We start from the raw sequence: 24956 nt of genomic DNA on the forward strand, positions 1-24956 counted from the left end.
GAAATATTTTTTTGCTTGTCAATTTTATTTCTTCCACGGATAAATACATATTGAACTACAGGGAAAAATTAAACATTATAAAGTCCGCGGTAAAATTCACCTCTATCGTAGTATCGATATTTTAGTTCGATGATATTTTAACTTTCAGCTCAAGTTTTTCATATTTGTGCAACATTCGTTTGTTTCGCATAATTTTTTTTCAACAGTTTGTCGTTTCATCGCGTTTCGTTTTTAATTATTTATTCAAAGGTTAATGGAAAGAAGTTTGTATTATCATCAGGTTTAAACTTGAAAATCAAATTTTTTATCTCGGAATAATGAGTATGTTTGGAGACATAAAGGTGAAGACGTGGTCACCCGTGATTCCTTGCAAAATTCCAGATAATATCGTTTCTTCCCAATTCACATCGTCTAAAGTATTTACCCCGTCTTACGAAAAGTACGTTATTCAATTAAATTGAAATTTAATTTAATGATTATTAGTAATTGATCTGTTATTAAATTCCTTATTAAATTGGGACGCTCTTAATACTTGAATAAATAATCAAGGCATATTTTCTGTAATATCGCAGGGAAAAACGTCCTTGTATAGAACAATTGTTAACGAATGAATATCAGCGAATCTGGTGGCAAGAAAAGGAAATATGGGACAAAAGGTGCAGAACAAAGATAACAACTAAACAGTTATTGCAACGCATGGTAAAAGAAAATATAACATAATAACCATGTTATTAAATTTTTCATCCATTTAATGAAAAATACCTCAACACGATATCAATTATTACACCTATAAAAACGCCTTTGTATAATTGTTATTAAAGGTAATTCGTAGAAAATCGAAAGTAGTTCCTCCTATCGATAAACCCAAAATGACTAAAAAACCAAAGAAAAAGGGAAAAGTGAAAGAATCAAAGGACGATAAGAAGGAAGAAGGAAAGTCTACACAGGAAACGAAAACAGATGAAACGAAGGAAAGTAGTGAGAAAAAATCACCAAAATAAATTCCCTAAAAGATTACTGTTGGTTATAACTGAAATTCAAACGAGTTTTCGAACGTTCTTTTAACACAGAATTTTATAACTGGTGAACGTCAAGATCAACATCCATCGATTTTATTACTCAAACCTTGAAAATCGCGATATCTAGCACAACACATACACGACTACATGTCAAACCATGCTTGTTTCCCTTCGAACTATTTTTCACGTATAACGTGAAGAAAATACAATTTTTTGATTACCTTTAATTCAAACCCTGTCAAGTATTATAAGTTATAAGTTTATAGAAATTTAATAAATCAACCTCGCGTAAGCAGTAGATGATGTTCTTCTCACCGGAAATGCACGTAAGAAGCTTTTTCTCGAGAGCACAAAGAAGCGTAATTCTATCTTTTCATAGTTTCGTTACGAAAATTAATGTATCTGAGCAAAACGTTTTATCAAATAAATATTACTTTGAAATCATTTCTACACGTAACCATGATCATAACCGCAGTAAAACTAGGTAGATATAAAGGATTAACGCTTAAGATTATAACAACGCTATCCAATATTTGTATAGTAACGGATAATGCAAGTAACAATTACGTGATTTTAATGATTCCCTTTTTTCCTTTATATATAGTTTTTCTAATAGTATTACTTACCAATCTGTCCTAGTATGATAAGATTTCGCGAAGCCTACACTACACATGGTTGCAGTTTATGGAAAAACGAAAGTGGAAAATGCTGATGCAATCAGCAACGATAGTTGAGTTTGATTTCCAGCATGTGGAATGAATTTTCAAGGGGAAAAAGAATGTTGTCGCAGGTTTTACGTTTTTCACGACAGTCGTAGATCTATTTTATCCTGTAGCCGAAATAAATGATTCTTTTATTTTTCTTAATACTTAACGCGTCTTGAGGAAGAAAAAGATATATCTTAAAAGGATTTAAATTCTATTATAGCTAAGGGGATATTTGTCTGTTATCTCTGGATATTGAATTTTTCTTTGTGAATATTATGCATAGACTTTGTTTTTTTATTCCTTTTTAAATTTTTTGTTGGACAATATTTTTGAAAGAAAGGTCCAGAACCCGTTCAAGGCGAACTACATGCCTCTATAAATATCTATCAATTAACTATCCGATATTTCATCTACAAAACAAGATGAAACAATCACCTTTATTGCATCATAATCGATTCATTTGTAACAAGATATTTTCTATTTCGAAAATATATTTCTTTGCGGTGACGTCAATGAAGCGCCAAAAAATATCAAGAAATGTGCCTCGTAAAACGGTAACACAGTGCATCTTGTCGAATGTTAGTCGCAAGTATTTATTTTGCATAAAAATGTATACGAAGAAATGACGATAATTTATTTATATCTTGATTAAGGACTTAGGAAATACCTTAAATAACAAAATCGCGGTGACATAAAGAAAAGAAAATCTTTACGATCCTTATGATGCATACTATTTATTTGTATTTGGGATAAAAAAGATTTTTATATCGATAGGTTAATTGGATCAGCATTAAAACGTAGAATATTGTTCGTATCGATTGCACGCTCGTAAAAGAAAGATAAAACAGGTGAAACGGGGCAACAAAATTCAATCATGGAACAATTAACCATGGATTAAGAGATCAAACGGACTGCAGTTTCTACTTATATGTTTCAAAATGTCGTGTTCCGGCATGGAAAAAAACAACACATCTACATACAACTTCATTCGATATCCTTCGAATATAAGGTTACATTCGTGCTAGGCCATATTCCATTTCTACCATTTCGTTGCAAAACTACCTAGGTGTTTCGTTACGTTATACTACCGCATTAAATAACAGCCAATCGACAATTGTTTCCTATAAATTCTTCACGACGGTGAATGAAAGAGAGATCAAAGCAAATCGTCGTACAATATGACCATTTTGCACGCAATGCACACCCCCACACGCTTTCTTGAGAATAAAAGAAAATATAGGTTATGAACAACAAGAAACAAATTCATAATTTTGCAAGTGCATTATGTTTGAGAATTGGCTACCCTTAAAAATATCATTATTGAATATTTCTATGAATAAAGTAATTTTGAAAATTTCTGCATTGCACATTCTATTTCATTCACTTACATTAAAATCTAATGATTAAACGGACTAATATATCATTGGTTTGCTTGAAAAGTAATATCTCAAAAATCATCATATTTGAGATTAACTCTAAAATTGAGGTACTTTTTTAGGACGGAAATAATTACTTAATAAAATTATGCTATTTAACAAGAACAATTTGACAATTCAACAATTATTTAATAGTAAATAATTCGAAATCTAACTTAAAGAGTAAACAAATACACATAGATGTATTAGATTAGATAGATAGAATACACATAGATAAATTCTATTATTCTAATAGTAGTAGAATTCTAATTCTAGTAGTAAAAATCTAGTATTTTAAATAGATTTCCTTAAAAATTTACTTCTTTACCTGCTACATTCTTTGAACAAACCAGCAATATGTAATATATGTAATACATCTTTTTATAATTCAAGGTAATTCCATATTAAAAAATATACAAACGCAATAAATAAATTTATAACGATACTTGTACACCGTTATAGTATACTTGAGAAAATTCGCGCGTAGAATTCGAATGATAGTGCTGCCACCTGGTAAAGGCTGAAGACGTTTCACGTCATCTCAGCACTACTTTAGTTTATCAAAGTGAATGAATCAAACCTAAATCGCGTCTTTTCGATAAACGTTACTCGAGAATATTTTAACTTTTTTCCCTGGTCAATAGAAACCGTGGTAATGCAAACGTGTTTACGGCAGTGGAACGTAAAGTGTACAATTGTTTAAGCAATTCTGATTTTGTTCTTCGGTATGTCAGAAGGCGAGGCTACAGCATCGCAGAAGAAACAGCAGCCATTTCAGCAACAGCCACAACTTGGAATAGGCTCAATGGCGAATATGGCATGGCAATATCCCTCGCCAAGCAATATCCACAACATGTTTCCCCCATATTCAGGGTAATTATCAACTACATCGATTTAACCACAAATTTATTGTTCTACTAATGAAAATAACGCGATATTTCAATACGAAGTATCTTATATGCACGTTTAGGAACAACGTATTATGCACGTAATGTTCGATGATTTCATATAATCTTCTTAATTTACAATTCTTTTGATATTTCTGTTTTCATTTGCATTTGAACTAACATAAAACAGCTATCGATCGAATAATGAATGGATAAGGAACATCTAGGAAATAAGTATTGTAATATAATACATATTAACGTGAATAAAAGACGCTTTGTAATGACCTAATTTTAGATTAACATACATAATATAAGTAATTTGGAATAATAATAAATTATTTATTTTAGTAAATAAAATACACCACAATACAAGTAGATACTAAATAAAAGTTTTAAAACTTTTTGTATGATACTTTTTATTTTAATATTTGGAAATTTTTGAAGTTATGACAAAGCTAATAATAAACCTTTTGCAATATTAAGCACTTCAGTTGCATATATTGATAAGCGTATTTATGTTTTTTATAGGCAGTTATATGGACCAGGATATCAAGGTGTACCTCATCAAGGACAAACGTTTAGCTACTATCATGCAATGATGCCAGGATATGGACAACCTTTTACTCCACAGCAGATGCAACAGCAGCAGCAGCACCAACAACAGCAGCAACAACAGCAACAGCAGCAGCAGCAGCCACAGCAGGACAACAATCAAGGAAAACAGTTACATCAGCAACCGCCAGTACCTGGAACCCCCATGTCTTTGGATGATGATTCTGAACTTCCTCCTTTACCTCCTGGACCACCCCCATCAGTACAGACATCTCAACAACACAATAATCAAATACAACCATCTATGCAGCCTCATCCAGGGTACATGTACAATGCTTTTCCATATGGTACTTGGAATGGCATGCACAATGATATGTCTCGTAAGTTTTTTTCTTAAATAGAAAGTATCAGGGAAAATGTACTTTTATTTAATATATATAAAATAATACTTGTTTTCATCTTTTTTTTTTCAGAATACAATAATCAAATTCGTTTCAACGTATATAACAAAAAGAATGGTTTGGCTTTTCTCTCTCCATCTGGCAATAGTGGAGCTGCGAAGAGAAAACGTAAGCGGAATAAAAATTTAGCAGCTCAATTCAACAATAGCTTTCAGGCAAACAGTCCAACAACGAATTTCGTATCGGGTCCCAATCTAAAGACCGAATTACCACCTTTACCTCCTGCACAGTGTGAAATAGTGGCTCCTCCTCCACCAACTGAAGAATCCCCTGCTCCTACTACACCTGCTATCACAACTGTTAATAATACAATTCCTAGTGCTGGTACACCAGCGGTAGGTACACCCTCTATCGTGACAAATCCCAGCCCAGTCGGTGATTGGCCTGACAGTTTGAAGAACTATGTAAACAGGTGTTACGAAAAATGCAAAACGGCAGTAGACAAGGATCAAGTTGAGATTATATTAAAAGGAAAGATAACGCGTGCAGCGAACGACGGCTCGCTTTGGGTAAAAGACTGGGACCAAGAACCATTGCCTAGCATTCATAGTGAACGTATGACTATGACGATAAAGCCTCAAAAACCGGCCTTGAAATTAAATAATTTGCCGAATCCGCTGATGAATGCACAGGGAGGCTTGCGCAAGCCAGGTCTCTCCACTTCTCTTGGGGCTCGGCTTGGCGCGCGTCTCTCTGTGAATTACAAACGGTCAAGGTCAAGGTCGAGGACTAGATCAAGATCAAGATCCAGATCGAGATCAAAGTCCAGGTCGAGGTCGAGGTCAAGATCGAAGTCAAGGTCGCGTTCGAATACACGTAGCCCACCATCACGAAAGTACAGGCGCAGTACATCATCGTCGTCGAACGTTAGTGATCGGGAACACGATTATAAATCGCTAAAAACGAAAAAATCTACTAAAAACAAACTGAGTCACAGCAGCAAGAAAACAAAGAAGAGTAAACAGATGAAATCACATTTCTATTCAGAATTTGGTTTAGCTACAGGAAACACTGAGGAATTAGGATCTAAGGAGAAATTACAACAACGTGCTGCAAGATTTAACGATACTATTTCCAGGACAGCCAACAATGGTGTTAAAGATGACTCATCTACAGACTTTGATTTTACTGGACTTCACATTGTCGGAGTATGCAAGGACATAGAGAAACCTTATTTACGTTTAACATCTGTAAGATTTCTGTCACCGATTAAATTCATTTGAAATCGGTTTGTAGAATTTATCAAAATACTCCTTACTTTTATATTATAGGCTCCAGCTCCCGCCGCCGTTCGACCGGTAAGTGTACTCCAAAATTCTTTGGCACATGTCAAGAAACGCTGGGTGGCTGATCAGGACTATAGATATGCTTGTGATCAACTTAAATCTATTCGTCAAGATCTTACCGTCCAAGGTATTCGAGATGCATTTACAGTCCACGTGTATGAAACACACGCCCGTGTTGCCCTAGAGAAAGGAGATCATGAAGAATTCAACCAGTGCCAGACTCAGTTACGAATGCTATATCAAGACGTCGGCGGAGAAAATCGATGTGAATTTATTGCATACAGAATATTGTATTATATTTTCACAAAAAATACTCAAGGTTTTTAATTATTTCATTATGCGTATAATTATGTAACATTACCAGTGTAATATTCTTTTTACATAAGAATAAGAAAATTAATACTTTTGTTACAGATTTAACGACGATTTTAGCAGCTTTATCAGTAGAAGACAAAAATGATGAGTGTATAAAACATGCACTCAAAGTGCGTTCAGCTTGGTGGTTGAAAAACTTCCATGCCTTTTTCAAACTATACACTTCTGCTCCGAGGATGGCAGCCTTTTTAATGGATTGGTTTGTTGCAAGGGAACGCAAGAATGCATTGAAGAGCATGATAAAGTCGTACGTACTAGACTCTTTAGAAGTAATCATTTATATCTACTTGACAAATTATCTTCAAACAATATTTTTCTATACAACATTTTTACAAAAATTAATCATGATAACGCTAAGAAATATAATGGATAAAAATATAACTAATTTCATATTAACAGGTACATTCAATTGGTAAACTGTTAGATAGCATTTAACTTTAAAGTATTATAATCTTATTTGACAATTTTTTTGCAATTTTTTATGACCAAAAAACAAATTTTTTTAATTTTTTAAACGATCTTCAAATATATTTCTATAAATAAATTTAACGGAAATATATATACGAAGGTACAAAAAGTAAGAAATAATTTATTTTTAGTTTTCGTAAGGACCAACATTATTTCATGTATATAAAGGAACAAAGGAAGTGAAAGATTGCAAATAATTTTTTTAACAATTATAATTATACATAGATTTCTGTTACAGGACATCGTAGCTGAAAAATGACTAGTTTTGTTGTTGTTTATTTTCATTGTATTATGTATATTATATGTGTGTGTATATATACTTTGTGTATATGTCCATTGCACGATTATCTAACGATACATTTCTTCTGCTGTTTAGCTACCGGCAAAATTTGGCGGTTGATTTCGTCGTAGCAGAATTGGCCTTTGAATCTTTGGACAAGTTTTATGAATTTGTCAATGAATTGGGGTTGGTTTATGCTGATCCTGAACAACATCTAATCGACTGCAAGACAAGCAGTGGTTCTGTAGGTGCTTGGTAAAAAAAGCCATTTTTTTGGTGGAAGATATATAAACGAAAACCATTGTCGTGCACATTCATAGGCACAAATCTGTGTGTGTATATGCATATGTTTCCCGATTATATGCATATGTACACTTCACATACATATGCATATGCATGTGCATATATTTAACTACACATTGATCTGCTACTGATTCTTACCATCCCCTAATCATTGTTCTCTTCGTTGATCGACGCCACACAGTCGAGCAACAATTTGTAAATGAAAGTTTTCCCCGCAATAATTTGTACATATACGTGTCTCAATCTCAGCCCCGGCGCAAGCGAAGAATCCACATACAGGCTGATGAATTGTACAAAAGAATTAGGATGACCGTTTTAAAGTCGTCTGCAACTACCTCAATAAAACTCGGTATGAAGCCGAGGCTCGTAGTAAATTACAGAAAGAGAGAGGAGACAATAGCAAATTATCTTCAGGAAACAAACACTTCTCGTTTGGTCAAAACTTCAAATTCCTTCGATCGTGATCAATCGATTCTCCAAAATTAGTTCATGTTATATATTATACGTGTTCTTACTCTTGTGTCTGACGATTCTAAGCATCTTTTTCTAAATACTGTCCGCTGAAAGGAGTTGGGATTTTTTAACCACTAGCCAAATCTTTTGCTCTACGCAAGAATCTACATCTTGTCGCCACTTCGAGAGGGAAACTTCGACATTTCGTATTGGGGATTCACAAGCACGCGTGAATAGAAATACAGTGATTGTTTCTATGATAGAAAATAGTAAGGAATTGGAATTAATGAACGTATTAAATATACGCAATTGCTATGAAGGGCTTTCTGGTAAGAAATGTATTGAGTTTAAAAGGATATTGGCATGCTCGACAACTCGTCGACGAAGAAGGAAGAGAAAGGAAGTCGGAAAGATCTCAAGTTCGGTTCGGCGGTTCAAGAACGGCTCGGTGGTAATAGCCACACGAAACATCTGTACAAAGGGAAAGAGAAAATACTCGACTTAACGTGTTCAACAATCGAATTATAGGAACTTCTAACGGGACAAATGCATATTGGCAAATCATGCCATTCTCGCGTGTGAAGAGTGATTATTTTTATCTTTTTAAATATTTATCGCAGGACAATGTTTTTTTTCTTTAATAGTCTATTATCAATTCTCAAGTGTCGAGATGCAAGGATATATTAAATGAGAAAAGACGGACATTTTTCATTGTACGATCACGTGCGAATATAGTGTTGTACGTAATAAATTATTTAATTTTCGGATATTATATTACTTCTTAATCTAATGTTATGTTAGAGACCTAATAGATTTAAATTAAATGCAAATCGTGATTTTACTACTAATAAATACAAAATTTATTATATGTGTATTTCATGTTTCAACTACTAAACCACAAATAATTACTTACTAAATTCTGTAACCTTTTTCCTCGATGTCGTTAAAAATTATGAAGATATTAATACGGCAGTCAATATGTAAATCTGTTTCCAATCATAAATGGAAGTAATCATATTTTACACGATGCACAATGAATCCTCTTCAGTCATTCAGATCTTTTGATGTGTTCTTTTATCTCAAAAGGATTTATCTGATGACTAAAAAGTAAGATCTCTTTGGTGTAACTGTTCTCTGTGTATTTATTAAATTTCTACACAGAGATAATGAAGTTATATCAATATTGCGTGCTATCACGCAATTTATATCGCAATTATATTTATCACAATAACGTAATGTTTATTTCACCATAAAAATGAAATAATATATATAAAATTTATTTCAATTACACGGAAAAGTAAAACTTTTATTATGTGATACAAGAACGGAAATGCTCAGAGAAAATTATATAAACGCCAAAGTAAATATTTCATTAGAAAAAATACAGATTTGTTGCAATTATTTGTTACATTGTAAATACGGAAATTGCATATAAAATATATTTTTATAAGTTAGTTTCCTGACAATTAAAACATGTTCTTTTTATTGATTACAATATCCGTTTACAATGCAATATAGTATGAGCAACCAATGCAGTTATTTAATGCGAAGTTTTTTCAATCGGTTCGGTTTTTGTGCACAAGTCGCCAATAAAATTGTGCGATGTTACAGCTAAGTTTTAGTTTTTTAATTCATTGTTACACAAATATTTAAATTAAATGTTTTTTTATATAGGTATATATATATTTTTCAAATCATACACAAGCATGTGTATAAATTAACCACGTCGTGAAATGCATATAATAATTCTAGCTATCTCACATATCGTAAAAACTATTAAATTCATTTTAAGTCCGACAAAATAAATAAAAACAGTATCGCAATGGAAATTGAAACCGAAAATTCAATAACGAAAACAACATTTTGTTTTATTTATTCCATCAAACATCGTCGAAAAATTTTGTGAAATGGAGCACAGATTTATCGAATGTTTTCAAATGTTTTCACGGATTTCGTACATTCTCGGAAAATATGTTCGTGTAAAAGTGGCTAAAATTCGACCTCTATATCGCAGCATTGCGAATTACAAAGTGCGTAATAACTTGATGTATCACGACATTTCTAATTATTTAGTTTGTGTTTTAAGAATTATATATGTCTTTGCAGAAGCATGTGTTAATTGCATAGATTGATAAAATGAGCATAAAAATTACTTGTGTAACAAATACAATGACAAAAAAATAACACTACGCACAAAGTTTTAAAAGAATTGCTCGAGCTATATTTATTTAACAATCTAATAATAATACAACTATCTCATTGATTTATAAAGAGAATAAAATACTTTAGATCTTCAATTCCAAATCTATTAAAATTTAGACTCAAAAAATACAACATTGTATAAAATGATATCAAGTTGTTTTCATGCCACATCATACAATTTTAACAGACAGTCGTGCATAATTCAACATATATAATTCTTAACACAAGTATCGTTAGCCGAAACAGTACGGTTATTACTTACGCTATTACTCAAATAAAAAATGTTAATATTGAAACGTACTTTCATGAAAAGAAACCAGGATGGCTGATAATGTCACTGGTACGACAATTTATACGGATAGGGACACGAAACTGTTATACTGAGTGATGTTGCGTTTCAAAATATCCGCGCACGGACCTAAAACTCGCTCGAATCTTGCTCGGTCGAGTTTCACACATTTTAAAGGGCCTCGCGCCACGACAGTCGCTGCTCTCGGCCTGTCCAATAGCAATGCAATTTCACCTATAATAAATAGGACATTGTTGTTGAGACAATTCTTTTTCACTCATCTCTCTACTTTTCTCTCTACTCTATTATCATTAAATTGCATAACTATTAATGATCATTCGAAAGAACGAGAACGTACCGAAATAATCAGATGGTCCTAAACGACCGACTTCCGCTAATTCTTCACCCTCTGAACGTTGCTGTAAAACAACAGCTGTGCCTTCGACGATTATGTAAAAATCTTCACCCGGTTCACCCTGCCGAACTATTGTCTCACCATCATCAAATGCCACCGGTTCTAAAGCATCGGCTACTGTGAGCCGTTCCCACTTATCCAAAGATTCTAAAAATAATAGGAATTTTATACAATAAGAATCAGTGATTCTGGCACGTTCTTATGAAACATGAAACGTTAGTTACCCAAAATTGAAACTCTGGAAAGGAACTCCTCATACATCTTTCGTTTCCTTATTGTAGAGCCCATGAGAATTCTGCGATATGAATCTCTATCGATACCCCATAATTTAACATCGGTCTTTGCTCGAACAGTCGCAGCACGTGGAGTCCCATATATCAACGCAAGTTCACCGAAACTTCCACCTTCTCCTATGGTCGTGGCTAGTTCACCATTGACAAAGATTTCGACCTCTCCTTGATCGATTACATAAAAGTTGTCACCTTCGTCGCCTATTAATGTATAACAAAAAATATTCGACGTAAGCTAGTTTCGCTTAACGATTTTCTCGGCGACTGATAATTAAACCTAATACTATTTTTAGTACCTTGACGAATAATTGCCTCTCCGGGCAAAAACGTGACAGGAAACATGGCGTCAAATATATCAGAACGTTCGTTCTCGTCGAGATGAGCGAAGAGGACATTTTTTGCGATGGCTTTACTCAAGGCAGCCATTGTTTTGTAATCCTTGGGCACAACTTTTTTAACATAACTTGTCGCATCTTCTTCAGAGACCGGCTCCGCGGAGATGCCTCCTCTTCGCCTCGGAACTTGAGGACCTTGCTGTCCAGCAGGTATGTCCTCAGTATCCTCTGGACTGGTCGCAATCTGTTGCTTAGCATCGTGAGCCTGCTCCTGAAATCAAAAAGCGAAAGTCGATCAATTTCATCGAGATGATAACCAATGACATTACGTTCAACAAACGTTACGCAACCTATGTATCTAGGCTTTTGCTAACAGGAATTAGGTTACCGGAGAAACCATCTTTTGAGCTTGGTGATTCTCGAAACTCGATCCAACAGGGGAAAAAAGAAATGTAATATAAATTTACTCTTGAGTGATATTCAGAGAAGGTGAAAATACTTGATTACTCGATCAAGCGATGGTTTCATTTTTGTACCTATTTTATTTGTTTACATTTACGGGTAATTAAAGAACATTATCGATCATAAGATTCAACACTATTCACGTATTTTGCTCTACTTGCCTGTTGCACCATGTCGAAAGCTGATGATCTCCTAGGTGTTTTGCAATTACTATCTTCGATCCTATATGCAATCGATCGATGCTCTTTTTTAAAACCAACAAAAAAAAACTTGTTTTCGCTTGCGTTATTTATTTATTCCAAAACGAACGACACAACCCTGAAAGAGTCACGTAAGAAAAACAAGCCGCTTTTATAAGTCAATTTTGCTTAGACATGCGCAACACACGTTACTGTGCCCTTCCTTTAATGAAATCATGTACTCTTAATTTCCTAGGTATATACGTATGTATATGTTAAAAACATGGGTAACTTGTACTGGCTGGATCATAGCAAATGTTATGTAAAGTCATTTTTTCCACAGCAACTACTTTCATATGTCAACAAGGTTCTTCTTTTTTTCACTCTTTCTGTAGTTAATACAAACACCTTATGTGGCAAATGATTAATAATGTATTTTATTTTTATCATTTACATGTCTTTGTAATGATAAACAACATCAAATCTATCGATCCAAAAATTATTTCATTACAATGACAAAGGGCAACGGGATATATCAGAGAGATAAAGAAGCCAACACTTGGTACTTTTTAAAATGAATTCTGTAAGAAATAGAGAAGATTACAAATTCCCATAATTGAATACGTCTGTACTTAGGTATCGCTCCCTATCTACCAAAAGTAAACCGATTATTGTAAAATTATATAAGCCTTTGGATAAAATATTATTATACCGCCTATGGACGACGAACATCGATAAAAAGGTAAACAAATAATGCCATAGGTCACTTGATGTCTTTGCAGATGAGTGCCTCCTCGTAAATGCGCAATATAAGACGAAAACATTGTACCAATTGCCGACACCACACGATTTTTATACTGTTTAGAGTCATATTAATTTCACCGTTATACATATATTTTATTAAAATTTAATAGCAATTAAGAAGAAAGATTTTTTGAATATCAAAATTGACTAGAAACAGAAAAATAAATTGAGAATCATTCGTCTTTTCGCAATACTTAGTTTAGTTCGTTAAATCATAATATTTAGAATGATTACGTCTTTGCAATAAAAAAATGCCAACTTATACCAAATAAATATTATTAGCGAAATTATTGTTCTAATTGGTTATAAGATATCTTTTTCTTCAAAGATGAAGTATGATTTATTATATTATTATTCTTTTTCTTTATATCAATCGCCTCTATTATATTCATATAATACATATCAAATTCGTCAACATTAATTCATAATAGCATCTATTTGCACATTCATTTATTTCACTATATTTTATTTTTTATTGATCATAAGTTACATTAAACGAACAAAATTCTTCTAATAAAAAATAGTTAATATAAAATGTTATAGCTTAAACAAACAAAACTGTTATTAATAAAAAGATTTAATATAAAATGCAATTAAAAATAAGACAAATATTCTAAAGAAAGAAATAGCGCGCACGTGTGTGTGTGTGTGTACATGTTATATTTAAAATACTCCTTTATGAATGTACATGAATTCCAAATTAACAGTGTATTATCGCACACGAAAGAACAATAAAATAATGAAGATTAGTTGGTCAGTGATCCTAGCACGTGCTGGAATGGCATCCATTTGACGTTCGAACAATAAAATATCACGTGTGTTATATTATAAAGAAAAAAGGTTCACAAATATGCCATCCGATTATTTTTAATAAGCTGTGATGAAATTCCATGGATATCTCACATTTATTTCTTTGCAATAATTACATAATAGAAATTGCAAAATATTATATCAGTCAATTCCATTGTGCGCAGTAAAGACTCTTAATAATCATTATAGCAAAGCGATTTAACTTCAGTGAATATCCGAAGCATAAACTTTAGATTGCCTCTTGCTCAGTAAATAATACATTCAAGAATCAAGAAGTTATATGGAGAGATGTTAGAACGCATAAAATGCACGCATGAATAATGATGGATATTTGAATCTCATTTTTGAAGCAATTTGAAGTTTTCTATACTATAAAAATTAGAACCACTTCGAATATAATTCGATGCTTAAAACTGATACAAATTTTGGTAAGTTTCGAATCGTGATACGCTAGAATTCCATTAGATCAGACTCTTCAAAGTTTCAATAAATTTTGGGAACTTACTGGACATTCGATATCTTATATAATATTTCATAAATTTTAAATATTATAAATAAAATATAATATAAGAAATTGTAAATATAATTTATCGAAGATATAAAATATCGAATACTCGCGAAAATTTCCAGTCTTTGTAGTTCTTCAATGCCTATCAAAACTCTCAAGGCATATCCGAACTTTAAGGACTCAAGATCTATCAAGACTCACGATTCAAGATTTACCAACACTTTTAAAAGTTGAAGTATCGAATCATACGCGGCAAATGATTCGAAGTGTGCATATGTGCATATTTGATGCGATTCGAAGTGTTTCAGAATTCATCACTACGCATAAATCTTGTAAAAGATCGGATATTCGCGACCGTACCTCGTACATTATTTGTCGATATTACTTGATATTCAATACACGTGCACACGTAATTTTTACCCGATTACGCGTATATTCTTTAACACTCGTCGTCTCACAGTCAAATAATTGTATCACAAAAGTAAAGTTTCTCTTAGTGGTTGGCAAGCGAAAGAAAGTAATGCACAAATCACGGCCACAATCGTTGCTGATCGCGCGCTACCACGTCTACCGCGCGCCGCTTCGGAATTTTCTAAGGTCTCGCCAAATTCGATTAATGCGACACGATCTTTCGTTGTAGTTGATATAAAGTCGACGCCGCGTGCCAGATGGTAGATATACCATATGATGTGCGTCGAATTTTCGTTGATTCAGAATCAGATTGATATGGGTAACTCATTGACAGATGAGGATTCAATGGATAACAACAACAATACTTCCGGCGTTGCCTGTTTAAAACGCATTGTCGTAGCGCGCTTCGCACATTTTCTAGGACAACGCGTTACACCGCTTTCATCGTTGTTGGCTAAGGTTGCGCGCTTCGTTATATTTCGAGCATGTGCTATATTTAGAGCAGCCCCTACAATTGCACATACCTCGTCTCTTTCGATACGTGTATACATCCGCGGGGATAGGAACCGATGACGAGCATCTTATTTTGTGACTCATATTTCCACGGTGGATGTACATATTTGTTTAATGATCGCGTAATTCACTCAGAAATGGAAAACGTTATCGATCATTTTCTGCTATGTAGCGCTGCTGCGACGCAGTAAAAGGAGGGAACTCAGCTAAATGTCCTGCCGTTGTTTACGGAGATACGAAAATCTTAATGTCAAGGATAATGCTGTAGAACTCCAAGGAAAGATATGTGTATTATTCAGGACTGCTATGTAAGATACGGCTGCGTAAAGACATTCCGTTTTTTATTGCAAATGAAAAGACAAACTAAAGAAAATGATAATATCAACCGTACAAATGCTAGAAATAATTGTTGACAAAAGTAACGGAATTAAGGTTCTTATGACTGGTAATATTGAACGCTATCCCCACCACTGGCTGGTATCCCCCACCGAAAGAAACTAGCGAAGTGGACGCGTTTAAATAAATACATTTGGCGCCAAGTATGTAATTCAAATTAACTTATTAGTCTGATGCGAATCAAATCATTGACAAACATACTATATATACGTTTTTCATTTTCCTATCAGAGCGTTTTACTTCTCACTAACTACCTTTGATACCCTTATAATACAAGGTCAGTCGTTTGTAGAGCCCTTCCTTGGCTGATTATTTATCGCTATTTACTAGCGATCTAAATCGCATCACAGCAGTTAAGGCTTAAAAAGGAGATGTTTATATAATATTTTTTACGTAAATCTCAAAATTAAGTATTATGATCGCGAACGATAAACGATTCGAATTTTATATCATATTTTAAGTCATACGTAACGGCAAACTTCTGAACGGTTGCTTGTTTAATTAAAAATACTTCACAGTCTCCGGCATTTATTACAATGTTAAAAATTATGTGTGCATTCAACATAGAATCTTTTTCCAAAAAACATTGATGTTAGAATACAGTATTTTAGAAAAATAGATAAATTAATATAGAAAATCAACAAGTATGTAAAATTAAATGCAAGTGCTAATGATTAAATGGCATAAGAAAAGAAATTTAATGATTATAATATTGTTTCCAAATATGTAACGACTAAATACCTATTATATAAAATGGATTTGCATTACGTAATGAATAGATTCATTAATTGAACATAATTCTTTTATTTTTTAAAATACTGATATTAATTGTTCTAATGACTAATTATATAGAACAATATCCCAGCAAATGTTATTTGTAAACCTCCTAGAATATAAAGTGACATTTAAAGAGTTATGTATATGCTTGTGCGTACCATTCTATTTGTATTGATCAAGATAACTTTTTGATAATACTACAGACTCTATTTATGAAAGTGCCATTAACATTGGCAATTCTGTATTAATAAAATCAAGTAATTAATATTGATTTGTGTAGATATTATTTTGTCTTATCTGTCCTTGTACAGATCCATTTATTCTCTTATCTGTCCTTTGACAGATCCTTACTGCACACATGCAGCTTGGCATTTTAATTGATATTTTTTTTTCAGCTTTATATAATCACAATATGAATAGTTATCTGAACAATAAAAGAAAATACATAAAAAAAAACTAGTGAACAACATCAGTAGTTTATTAGTAGTGATGAAACCAGTAAAGAATAATGAATCTGAGGTTATTTTAGCAGAACATGATTCAATACGTACCCGTTCCAGTTTTTGAAAGTATTCTCTCAAGAATGATATGGGATTTTCAGGACGCCCCACACACAGCTGCACTATACAGTCTTTTAAAACTTGTTGAATATTGTGTCTCTGTACGTATTCCTCGCACTCTCTTAAACTTTGCTCTTCCTCGAGATTCGCCGCCATATTGATGCACAAGTTGACACTTTATAGCAAATACCTATTCAACAATTCCGTTCTTGACATAAATATTGCGAATATATCAGTTTTCATTTGATAATTCAATCTTTTTTATATAAAGAATTTTAAAATATCTTTCACATGGTTATTTATCTATATTATTCATTGTACGATGCATAGTAGACAATCGTGTTTTTTCGGGGTTTTAATTCAATAAAGAATGACTGCCGCTAAATATGAATTCGAATTTATTGGTTCCCCTTGAAAAATATAAAAGTACAAGAAATAACTATGACTGCTGATATTTCAGATACATCCGAAAATTAAAGATACATTTTCTGTTGTTTCATTCTTGTTCTGATAAAAATATGTCTGTAATCGTTTGGAATAAGATTTAAATAAATACGATCACTATCTAATTAATATATGTAAAACTTAGAAATAAATAAATTGATCTTTTGTTGAAATTTGATACAAAAAATTTTCAATCTCATATGAGTAAAGCATATAGTCTAAAAGTTAAATATAAAAAAATAGTTAATGAAACTTGATTGTACAAAAAAATAGAAATTCGACATTATTACATTTGATTGGAATAAAAATTCTGAAAAAAACTTATTTGAATATTTAAAAAACAAACTGTAATTAACAGCATGTAGTATGATTGGGTGATAGGAATTTAGAAAATATTTCAAGTTTATATTTTTAACTTCTAACAATAATATATTTTAAAACATATTGTCAATAGGTGGATAGACATTATAACATATAAACTATATTTTAAAATATAAGATAAGAATGTTTTTTCTGCTCTTAGCAGTTATATTTCTGTAATCCCATATCAATGATGTCATTTTGAAAAAGATTTTTTCTGGCATTTAATGAAAACTGAGGAGAAATGGGATTTCAGAATTAACAGTTTCAAACTGAAGTCTTATCATTTAGAAAATGTATGGCCATGTTTCTCTATATACACTGATATTTGTGTCTAGCACAGAATGATTTCAAATACTTATGCAAATGCCAATGCATTGTAGAATCCTCTAAAATATTATAATATTGTGCAAGCTCATTAAATACAATACAATACTTTATTGTAATAAATAATTTAAAAAAATTATGATACAGATCTTGTGTTATTTCAACTTAAAATTTACAACATCGCATATATTTAACATACTCTATACATTTATACATAAATAAATACTTATTATGATCTTTAAAAAATTACAAATTTTCACATGGGGGATTCTCCAATGATCTCATTTGAAAATGTAGTTTTTAAAACAATGATTCATAACAAATAAATATATTATGCTTAACTCTCACAGTTTAATTTCATGTCTTGCTTATTTCATCTATTTAATCTAGTTGTGCAGTTTTTTTTTAATAATAATCTAAATTTAACTATAGAATGCACGCGATGCATGTGTACAATAAAAAAACAGGAGTATCATAGAATATTGCAACATATTCTGCACTTAGTAATTACAGTTGCTTAGGAATAATTACAATTGTTTTAAGGATGCATTGACTCGTATTGGAAATACTTTTCTGTTTTTTTCAGATATTACACTTTTATTAAATTGCGAGTCTAACAAGTGATTGCCTACAAACAATACTTCCCTGTATTCTCGTTTCTTTGGACTATTTCGTCTCTTTCTCTAACAGCATTAAAAATTATCAAAATTCACCGCAATGCTTCTGTAATTAAATTCAGCAATAAGTTTTACTTAATCCCTAAATTGTATTATTGTTCAATATTATATGCATATGGTCGTTTCTTAAATGAACATGAAAAACATAACATAGCATAAAAGATAAAAAAACTCCAAATTACAAAACACATTATGAAACACTTGAATATAATAATGTGATCTTTCTAGAGTGCCTTTTAATGATAAACCACTATAGTATCTAAAATTCTGACCATGGTAACGCTCTGATAATATAATAAGAATAAAATAAACAAGATTAATTTTAAATAATAATGCTCTTTTGTATAATTACTATTGTATTATATATATTAATATAGGCACTTTCTACAAGTAACTGGAGACCTTTAAAATGTGCAATAAAAATGAAATTTTCAACAACTTTCTTATTATTAAAATCCATTTCTATGTAGGTGCTAAAAATATGTCTTTTTTAAAATAGTAAATTAACTAAGAAAGTCGAATAACTAATTGTTAAATAGAATATACTTATACATATAGTTATACATATAAGCACACATAGTTTTATTAGTTTTTTGAGACGGTTATGATAAAATTCTCATAATATCTTAACTATAAAAATCGTGTATCATGGTTAATACAAAGTGCAGTTTGTAATCTAAACAGCATTTGTTTTGTTTCTTCATTCATTATACATTTATTGCTCTAAATAGATTTGTAAATTGATAGATTAATTGCACAAGGTGTGATACTTGTTCCAAAAGTTACTTTAATGTACTTGGTAACATTATAGCTTTTAAATATGATGAAGGAAAATGAAGTTTTGCGATGTAATAAGAAACTCTCATACAATAGAATTCTCATGTAGAAAAAATAAAAAATATTCAACAAACGAAGCTTAAAATATTGAAACTATCTTTTTTAAATTAATGTTGTATGCACAAATCAAGATCCATATAAAAATGCACTGCTAAAATTTAAAAAGAGATAATTAGCAATTTAATTACTTACAAAGCTCATTCAATGATAAGCTTCTACAATTCGTAATCTATCCTCCATCATTTATATATTTATAAATAAAATTTTTTAATAGATGGCCACCATGGTCTACTGTTACTACTTATTGCTATCAGATTATTACACCATGATTTTAATTCGCTCGAATAATACTGATTTGAAATTAATATCAGACTAATGTAATCTTAAATATCGGTTTTTAACATAAAATGAAATTTTCTAATGTAATACATACTTGTTGGTATTAAATGCATAAGATTTGCTGTTCTAGAGAACTATTCAACTTCGATGCTTAACTTATCAACTTTTTAAACTTATTAATTACATCTTGTTCATGGTTTTTAAGGCACCCGATATACATGAAAGGAAATTTGAATGTACAACTTATTGCTCAAGAGAGATTGCCTTATCACTGGAACTTAAAAATCATGAACGAGCGCGAGTTTTTTTTTAAATTCTGACATTTTTTTCGTAATAAATGCAAAATATGACTGCTATATTAAAACAATGTCATATAAAACGTTCCTAAAAGTAAAACAATAATATCTGTATTTTATAATCGACCTAATCTATGAAGTATAAAAAATAAATAGCAGTGCTTAATTAATAGCAAGGTACATAATAACACGTATACATAAAATAACATAAAATACATAATATATATAAATAAAATAACTCGAGGAAATTAATATTGCTAACTATAAAAGTTCACCAATATTCCATACAAATAAAACTAGAGGCAGTAAAGTAAAACATTTATATAATTTTTTCAAAAATGATAAATATCTTTCTCAAAAATTGACTAGTACTTGACATATCTTTGATCTAATTTATTAACTAGAATATTTCTGTATGTTTATGCAAATATATGAATGTTGAATAGTGATCTATTTTCCTCTGTGATTTATTTGGCAATAATACTTACTTCGATTCTTACGGAGTTGTTGATGTTAAAAATGTTGGATCAACTGCAGCAACCTTTGCAGTTAAGAATGCATGCATACAGAACAATAAATTCTGCAACTGAGAACATTCCAATTCCTACAAAGAAAAAGAACATGAGGAAATAAATTATTTTTACTTATAACAAATAAATACCTTTGTCTCAATAGCGATACTATCCAACTCTTGAAAATGTAACTTCAGTCTACTTTTTCCATCGTCGCTAGATCCTCTTAATTGTGAAAATTTATAACGCCATACAGTCTCTCCAATATCTTCATAAGAAAGTGTAAAACCTTGAGTCCATTCTAAGGTTAATCCTGCGCTCCTTCCATTAAAAGTAACAGGAAAGGTTTTACTCTATAAGAGAAAATATATTATAATAGAAAATTCTATAAATAATATCTAACGAAATACATAAAAGCTTATTGCTAACTTTCAAATGTGTAACAGCTGAACACACTGCAGTATGCCATGCTGCCTCAACTCTTAAGAGTTCTTGTCTAGTTTCAACGCTTAGATATCGTGGAGGTTTACCCGGACTTTGTGCTAAAAAGCAGTGCTGTCTTTCATCTACATTTTCGGACTCTCGCATTACACGAAACATTGTTTGATATACTTTAAAAGTTAATGCACATCGTGACCAATCTCCTATATTACACTAGAAATAAATCATAGTATTTAGTTGTACAATATACACTGTTAATACTTTATTAATACTTACAGGGGGCGTTTCAAATAATAACAAATCGGGTCCTTTCAGTGCTAAAAATCTCGGTCTATAACTCTGCCATGGCTGATTACTATTGCTTACTGCTTCATTAACCCAGCCCATGTATTCTATACGTTCACCGACTCCAAAATTACGATTATATAATTTCATCTGAAAAATAATTATGTAAATTATAAACAAGTATATGAAAATTATAAATAAATGAACTTGGAATATTATGTTTTTCACCTGTAAATGTGTTAATCCTGTAATATTATCAGTTATATACTTTAACCATTGACTCAGAATAGCACTATCATCACAGTGTATTACACCAGTACGTGCACCATTTAATCCTCTTACTTCGAACGCATTTCTTCTTAACTTATCTGTTCCAAAGATGTATCTTGTCACATAAGCCATCATTAATGGAACTGGAATTACAAAAGATTATTAGCTCCCTTAAATAAATAAAGAAGAAACATATCATAAAACATTATTTCAACCTGTTATAACATCTATCCATTTCTTATATTGCATTGAAGTGGCTGATGCATTTGAACTTTGTCTACTATGACCACATCTAGGACTACCACTTTGTCTGTTAGGTGATAACCATTCATCTTCTGAACCTCCATTTGCAACATTATCTAATTTCTCTTCTTTTTCTAAAAATTATATTAATGCAAATAATACAGTGAAATGCAAAAGAAAATAGTTTATATCATAGAATTGAATAAATCATATTTACCATTTTTTTGTAAAAATGGCTTTGCTGCACGATAATGTTTTACTGTCAAAACTACTATATCACCTGCGTTTCTCAAAATGTTAACAGCATCATCATGATTACATGCAGTTATATATTCTCCATTTACTATAAAAAAATAAAATTATAACTTTAAATGATATAATTTCCACTGATATTTTAAATGTGGGTTTTGCTTTGTAACACCATAGCTAACATGGAACAATATTTCAAAGGAAGAAACCAATATTGACAGGTCTGACACAAATAGAATAAGCATTCAGGACTACCTATATACAGAAATACAATTCTTATTGATGAAATATCTTTTCATAAAGAAATATCAAAGTTCATATCATTTACATCCATTAATTATAATAAAAAAATATTTAAAAATTATTTAATAATTTATATTTAATGATTACTGAACTTACCTTTAATAATTGCATCTCCTACAAATAGTTGACCACATTCATCAGCTGCCTGACCTTTATAAATTCTAGATATGAGTACAGGAAGTTTATGCTCTGCTCCTCCCTTTATGCTTAATCCTAATCCTCCAACTTTTTGTCTAGTGATTTGCACCATTCTCTCTTTAGCATCTAATGGTGGTTTATTATGATTTGCTGTCTGCTGAAAATCAGTATTACTTTTTATAAATCATACAAATAAGATAGTAATGACATAATATGATGATATTAAACTTTACCTCTAAATCTTCCCTTTGGAGCTTTAAAACTTCCATAGACAGATGTAAACGCATTGGTACTGACTTACTTTTTCCATCACTAACACTCACCATCCCTGTCCTCACCTTTTCAAAGAAAATAAATATTGAAATCTGATTTATTTGAATGAACATTAAATGAAGTAATTATCTTGAATTATATAAATATATATTAAAAGAGTTGTATATATTAAATTAAATTTTTATATACAAATCCTTCAAATCATATATTTCATATGTACAAATAATATATACATAAAAATCCATTATAAGCAGTTATATATATTATAGGAGTATAATAAAATATTAAACTCATCATTGATAAATTTAGAAAATCAATCCTAGTTTCCATTTGAAGTACAAATATCCCTGTATATTAATTAATTAACTGTATCATTCAATTACTTTGTAAATATGCATTCTATTATATAGATATTCCCAAACAATTTACAATTGTTTATTTTTAACTTATAGTACCAAACTTTTTTATATATCTTGATATTCAAATGACTATACAGTTGAAATAAAAAAGAATATGGAACAATATAATTTTTTAATATTATACTATTACATTTATAACATAAATAATTCCTAAAATTTCTGAAAAATTACAATTTTTTTATGATTCATCCATTTCATATTTATATTTCGTTATTTTAAAATAATAATAATCCAAAAATTAACGATAAAATTTGACTGTGAAATAAGTATGTACTGCAATATCCTCTTTCACATTAACAATGTTTGGATTTTAAAAAATTATCAGAAAAATACTAAATTATGTTTAAAATAACTAAGTATATTAATTGCTTACCTTCAGCTTCTGATCAATCTTCTCCTCGATCGGAGTACTCATTTTCGTTGCGTTGATTCTCATTATTTAATATAATTATGCAGCTCATACATACAAGCCCCCGTATTGCCAAACACAAATTTCCGGGGTTAACAAAGTTTCGTAAATTGTTGATATAACAAGTAACATAGCTTTAGACGAATCGTTCGACACAATTGCAAGTACTACTCGAACAATGAAAAGCCAAGATCATATTCTTATTGTTCTTATCAAAAAAAATTCACCAAAGTACTCGCAGAAGATATGTAATCAAGAACTCACGATATTTTAAAATGTGACAAATTTATCGAAAATCGTGATTTTTCAAACCATACCATCGTGACGTTTTAAAACGTTCGGTGAAGTAAAAACCCCGTTAACCGGGACGCAGAAAAATTGGAGTGGGCTAAAAGTAGCTAAAAGCCCGCGGCTGAGGCGCATCGATTTATACACTGCAACGCGCATCGATGGTACCTCGTTTGTTTCAAATCGCGGGAAATACGAAAACAGAATATTTTAGTATATTATTTATATTTCGTTATATTAGTTATTTATATGTGATTTGATAAATTCAGTGATAAAATTTTAACATATGTAATATATAAAAAATGTATTGACATAGGATAGCGATAAGAATGATATTCAAATGCAGATAAGTAATATTATGTTTTCTAATCACTGCACATTATCGAAATTTGCTATATTATTTATTAATCATAATTGTACAATAAAATACATTGAATTCCATTCTTTAGGAATTCGAAATAAAAAGTGCATTACACATGCAGCATAGAAAATATAAGATTTTTATTAAGGTATAAGTATTCTAACAGTAGAATAATACACAGTTATATCGAAAAATATCTAAAGAATATATACAATGCAAATTTCTCCGCCGTTTATTGTGCCATTGGGGTTTTATTTATGAACGCATAATTAAACAGAAGAGCGTTCACTTTTTATTAACAATGAATAATAAAATTAATCTACACAAC

At 31.2% G+C, this 24956-nt stretch overlaps 4 protein-coding genes across 14 annotated transcripts; 2 read left to right on the forward strand and 2 right to left on the reverse strand.

Annotated features, from left to right (window-relative positions):
* The first annotated feature begins 218 nt into the window (after positions 1–218).
* LOC117207841 lies at positions 219–1001 on the forward strand. The gene is made up of 3 exons (XM_033448474.1): positions 219–439; positions 573–699; positions 822–1001. Exons 1-3 carry the CDS (start codon positions 318–320, stop codon positions 999–1001), a joined length of 429 nt encoding a protein of 142 aa, XP_033304365.1. The 5' UTR covers positions 219–317.
* Positions 1002–3689: 2688 nt separating this feature from the next.
* Positions 3690–9074, forward strand: LOC117207839 (leukocyte receptor cluster member 8 homolog). 5 transcript variants are annotated; one of them, XM_033448464.1, is made up of 6 exons: positions 3690–4014; positions 4557–4960; positions 5054–6231; positions 6313–6646; positions 6742–6949; positions 7547–9074. In XM_033448464.1, exons 1-6 carry the CDS (start codon positions 3869–3871, stop codon positions 7707–7709), a joined length of 2433 nt encoding a protein of 810 aa, XP_033304355.1. In that variant the 5' UTR covers positions 3690–3868; the 3' UTR covers positions 7710–9074. The 5 variants fall into 5 exon arrangements, with proteins under 5 accessions (XP_033304355.1, XP_033304354.1, XP_033304358.1 ...); XM_033448467.1 differs by lacking the exon at positions 7547–9074 and having other exon boundaries at positions 3692–3790; positions 3876–4014; positions 6742–7413; XM_033448466.1 differs by lacking the exon at positions 7547–9074 and having other exon boundaries at positions 3693–3793; positions 3879–4014; positions 6742–7413.
* Positions 9075–9695: 621 nt separating this feature from the next.
* Positions 9696–17401, reverse strand: LOC117207840 (cAMP-dependent protein kinase type I regulatory subunit). Of its 5 annotated transcripts, none has more exons than XM_033448471.1 (6): positions 17149–17313; positions 12361–12517; positions 11699–12008; positions 11337–11603; positions 11056–11259; positions 9696–10931 (listed from the first exon to the last, which is right to left on the reverse strand). In XM_033448471.1, exons 2-6 carry the CDS (start codon positions 12370–12372, stop codon positions 10759–10761), a joined length of 966 nt encoding a protein of 321 aa, XP_033304362.1. In that variant the 5' UTR covers positions 12373–12517; positions 17149–17313; the 3' UTR covers positions 9696–10758. The 5 variants fall into 5 exon arrangements, with proteins under 5 accessions (XP_033304362.1, XP_033304363.1, XP_033304361.1 ...); XM_033448472.1 differs by lacking the exon at positions 17149–17313 and adding an exon at positions 14861–15338 and having other exon boundaries at positions 12361–12421; XM_033448470.1 differs by lacking the exon at positions 17149–17313 and adding an exon at positions 14861–15338.
* Positions 17402–18582: 1181 nt separating this feature from the next.
* Positions 18583–24401, reverse strand: LOC117207752 (gamma-1-syntrophin). 3 transcript variants are annotated; one of them, XM_033448282.1, is made up of 11 exons: positions 23944–24401; positions 23112–23216; positions 22837–23035; positions 22406–22531; positions 22161–22322; positions 21904–22088; positions 21667–21825; positions 21379–21603; positions 21099–21302; positions 20926–21041; positions 18583–19011 (listed from the first exon to the last, which is right to left on the reverse strand). In XM_033448282.1, exons 1-10 carry the CDS (start codon positions 24004–24006, stop codon positions 20934–20936), a joined length of 1536 nt encoding a protein of 511 aa, XP_033304173.1. In that variant the 5' UTR covers positions 24007–24401; the 3' UTR covers positions 18583–19011; positions 20926–20933. The 3 variants fall into 3 exon arrangements, with proteins under 3 accessions (XP_033304173.1, XP_033304171.1, XP_033304174.1); XM_033448280.1 differs by having other exon boundaries at positions 18583–21041; XM_033448283.1 differs by having other exon boundaries at positions 18583–21041; positions 22837–23032; positions 23944–24400.
* Between the last annotated feature and the right edge of the window lie 555 nt (positions 24402–24956).

Source organism: Bombus bifarius, unplaced genomic scaffold (genome assembly GCF_011952205.1).
Source record: "Bombus bifarius isolate JDL3187 unplaced genomic scaffold, Bbif_JDL3187 scf7180000008046, whole genome shotgun sequence".
In the NCBI taxonomy this organism is placed as follows: Eukaryota; Metazoa; Arthropoda; class Insecta; order Hymenoptera; family Apidae; genus Bombus; species Bombus bifarius.

Coding starts and splice junctions, on each gene's coding strand:
- LOC117207841 (XM_033448474.1), top strand. CDS start 318: ATGAGTATGTTTGGAGACATAAAGGTGAAGACGTGGTCACCCGTGATT. Junction 440..572: donor TTTACCCCGTCTTACGAAAA/GTACGTTATTCA, acceptor GTAATATCGCAG/GGAAAAACGTCCTTGTATAG. Junction 700..821: donor AACAGTTATTGCAACGCATG/GTAAAAGAAAAT, acceptor TTGTTATTAAAG/GTAATTCGTAGAAAATCGAA.
- LOC117207839 (XM_033448463.1), top strand. CDS start 3,869: ATGTCAGAAGGCGAGGCTACAGCATCGCAGAAGAAACAGCAGCCATTT. Junction 6,232..6,312: donor CTTATTTACGTTTAACATCT/GTAAGATTTCTG, acceptor TTTATATTATAG/GCTCCAGCTCCCGCCGCCGT. Junction 6,647..6,741: donor TTTCACAAAAAATACTCAAG/GTTTTTAATTAT, acceptor CTTTTGTTACAG/ATTTAACGACGATTTTAGCA.
- LOC117207840 (XM_033448468.1), bottom strand. CDS start 17,313: ATGGCGGCGAATCTCGAGGAAGAGCAAAGTTTAAGAGAGTGCGAGGAA. Junction 12,009..17,148: donor ACTTTCAAAAACTGGAACGG/GTACGTATTGAA, acceptor TTTTGATTTCAG/GAGCAGGCTCACGATGCTAA. Junction 11,604..11,698: donor AGAGGCAATTATTCGTCAAG/GTACTAAAAATA, acceptor ATACATTAATAG/GCGACGAAGGTGACAACTTT.
- LOC117207752 (XM_033448282.1), bottom strand. CDS start 24,006: ATGAGAATCAACGCAACGAAAATGAGTACTCCGATCGAGGAGAAGATT. Junction 23,036..23,111: donor TCCAAAGGGAAGATTTAGAG/GTAAAGTTTAAT, acceptor ACTGATTTTCAG/CAGACAGCAAATCATAATAA. Junction 22,532..22,836: donor AGGAGATGCAATTATTAAAG/GTAAGTTCAGTA, acceptor ATTTTTTTATAG/TAAATGGAGAATATATAACT.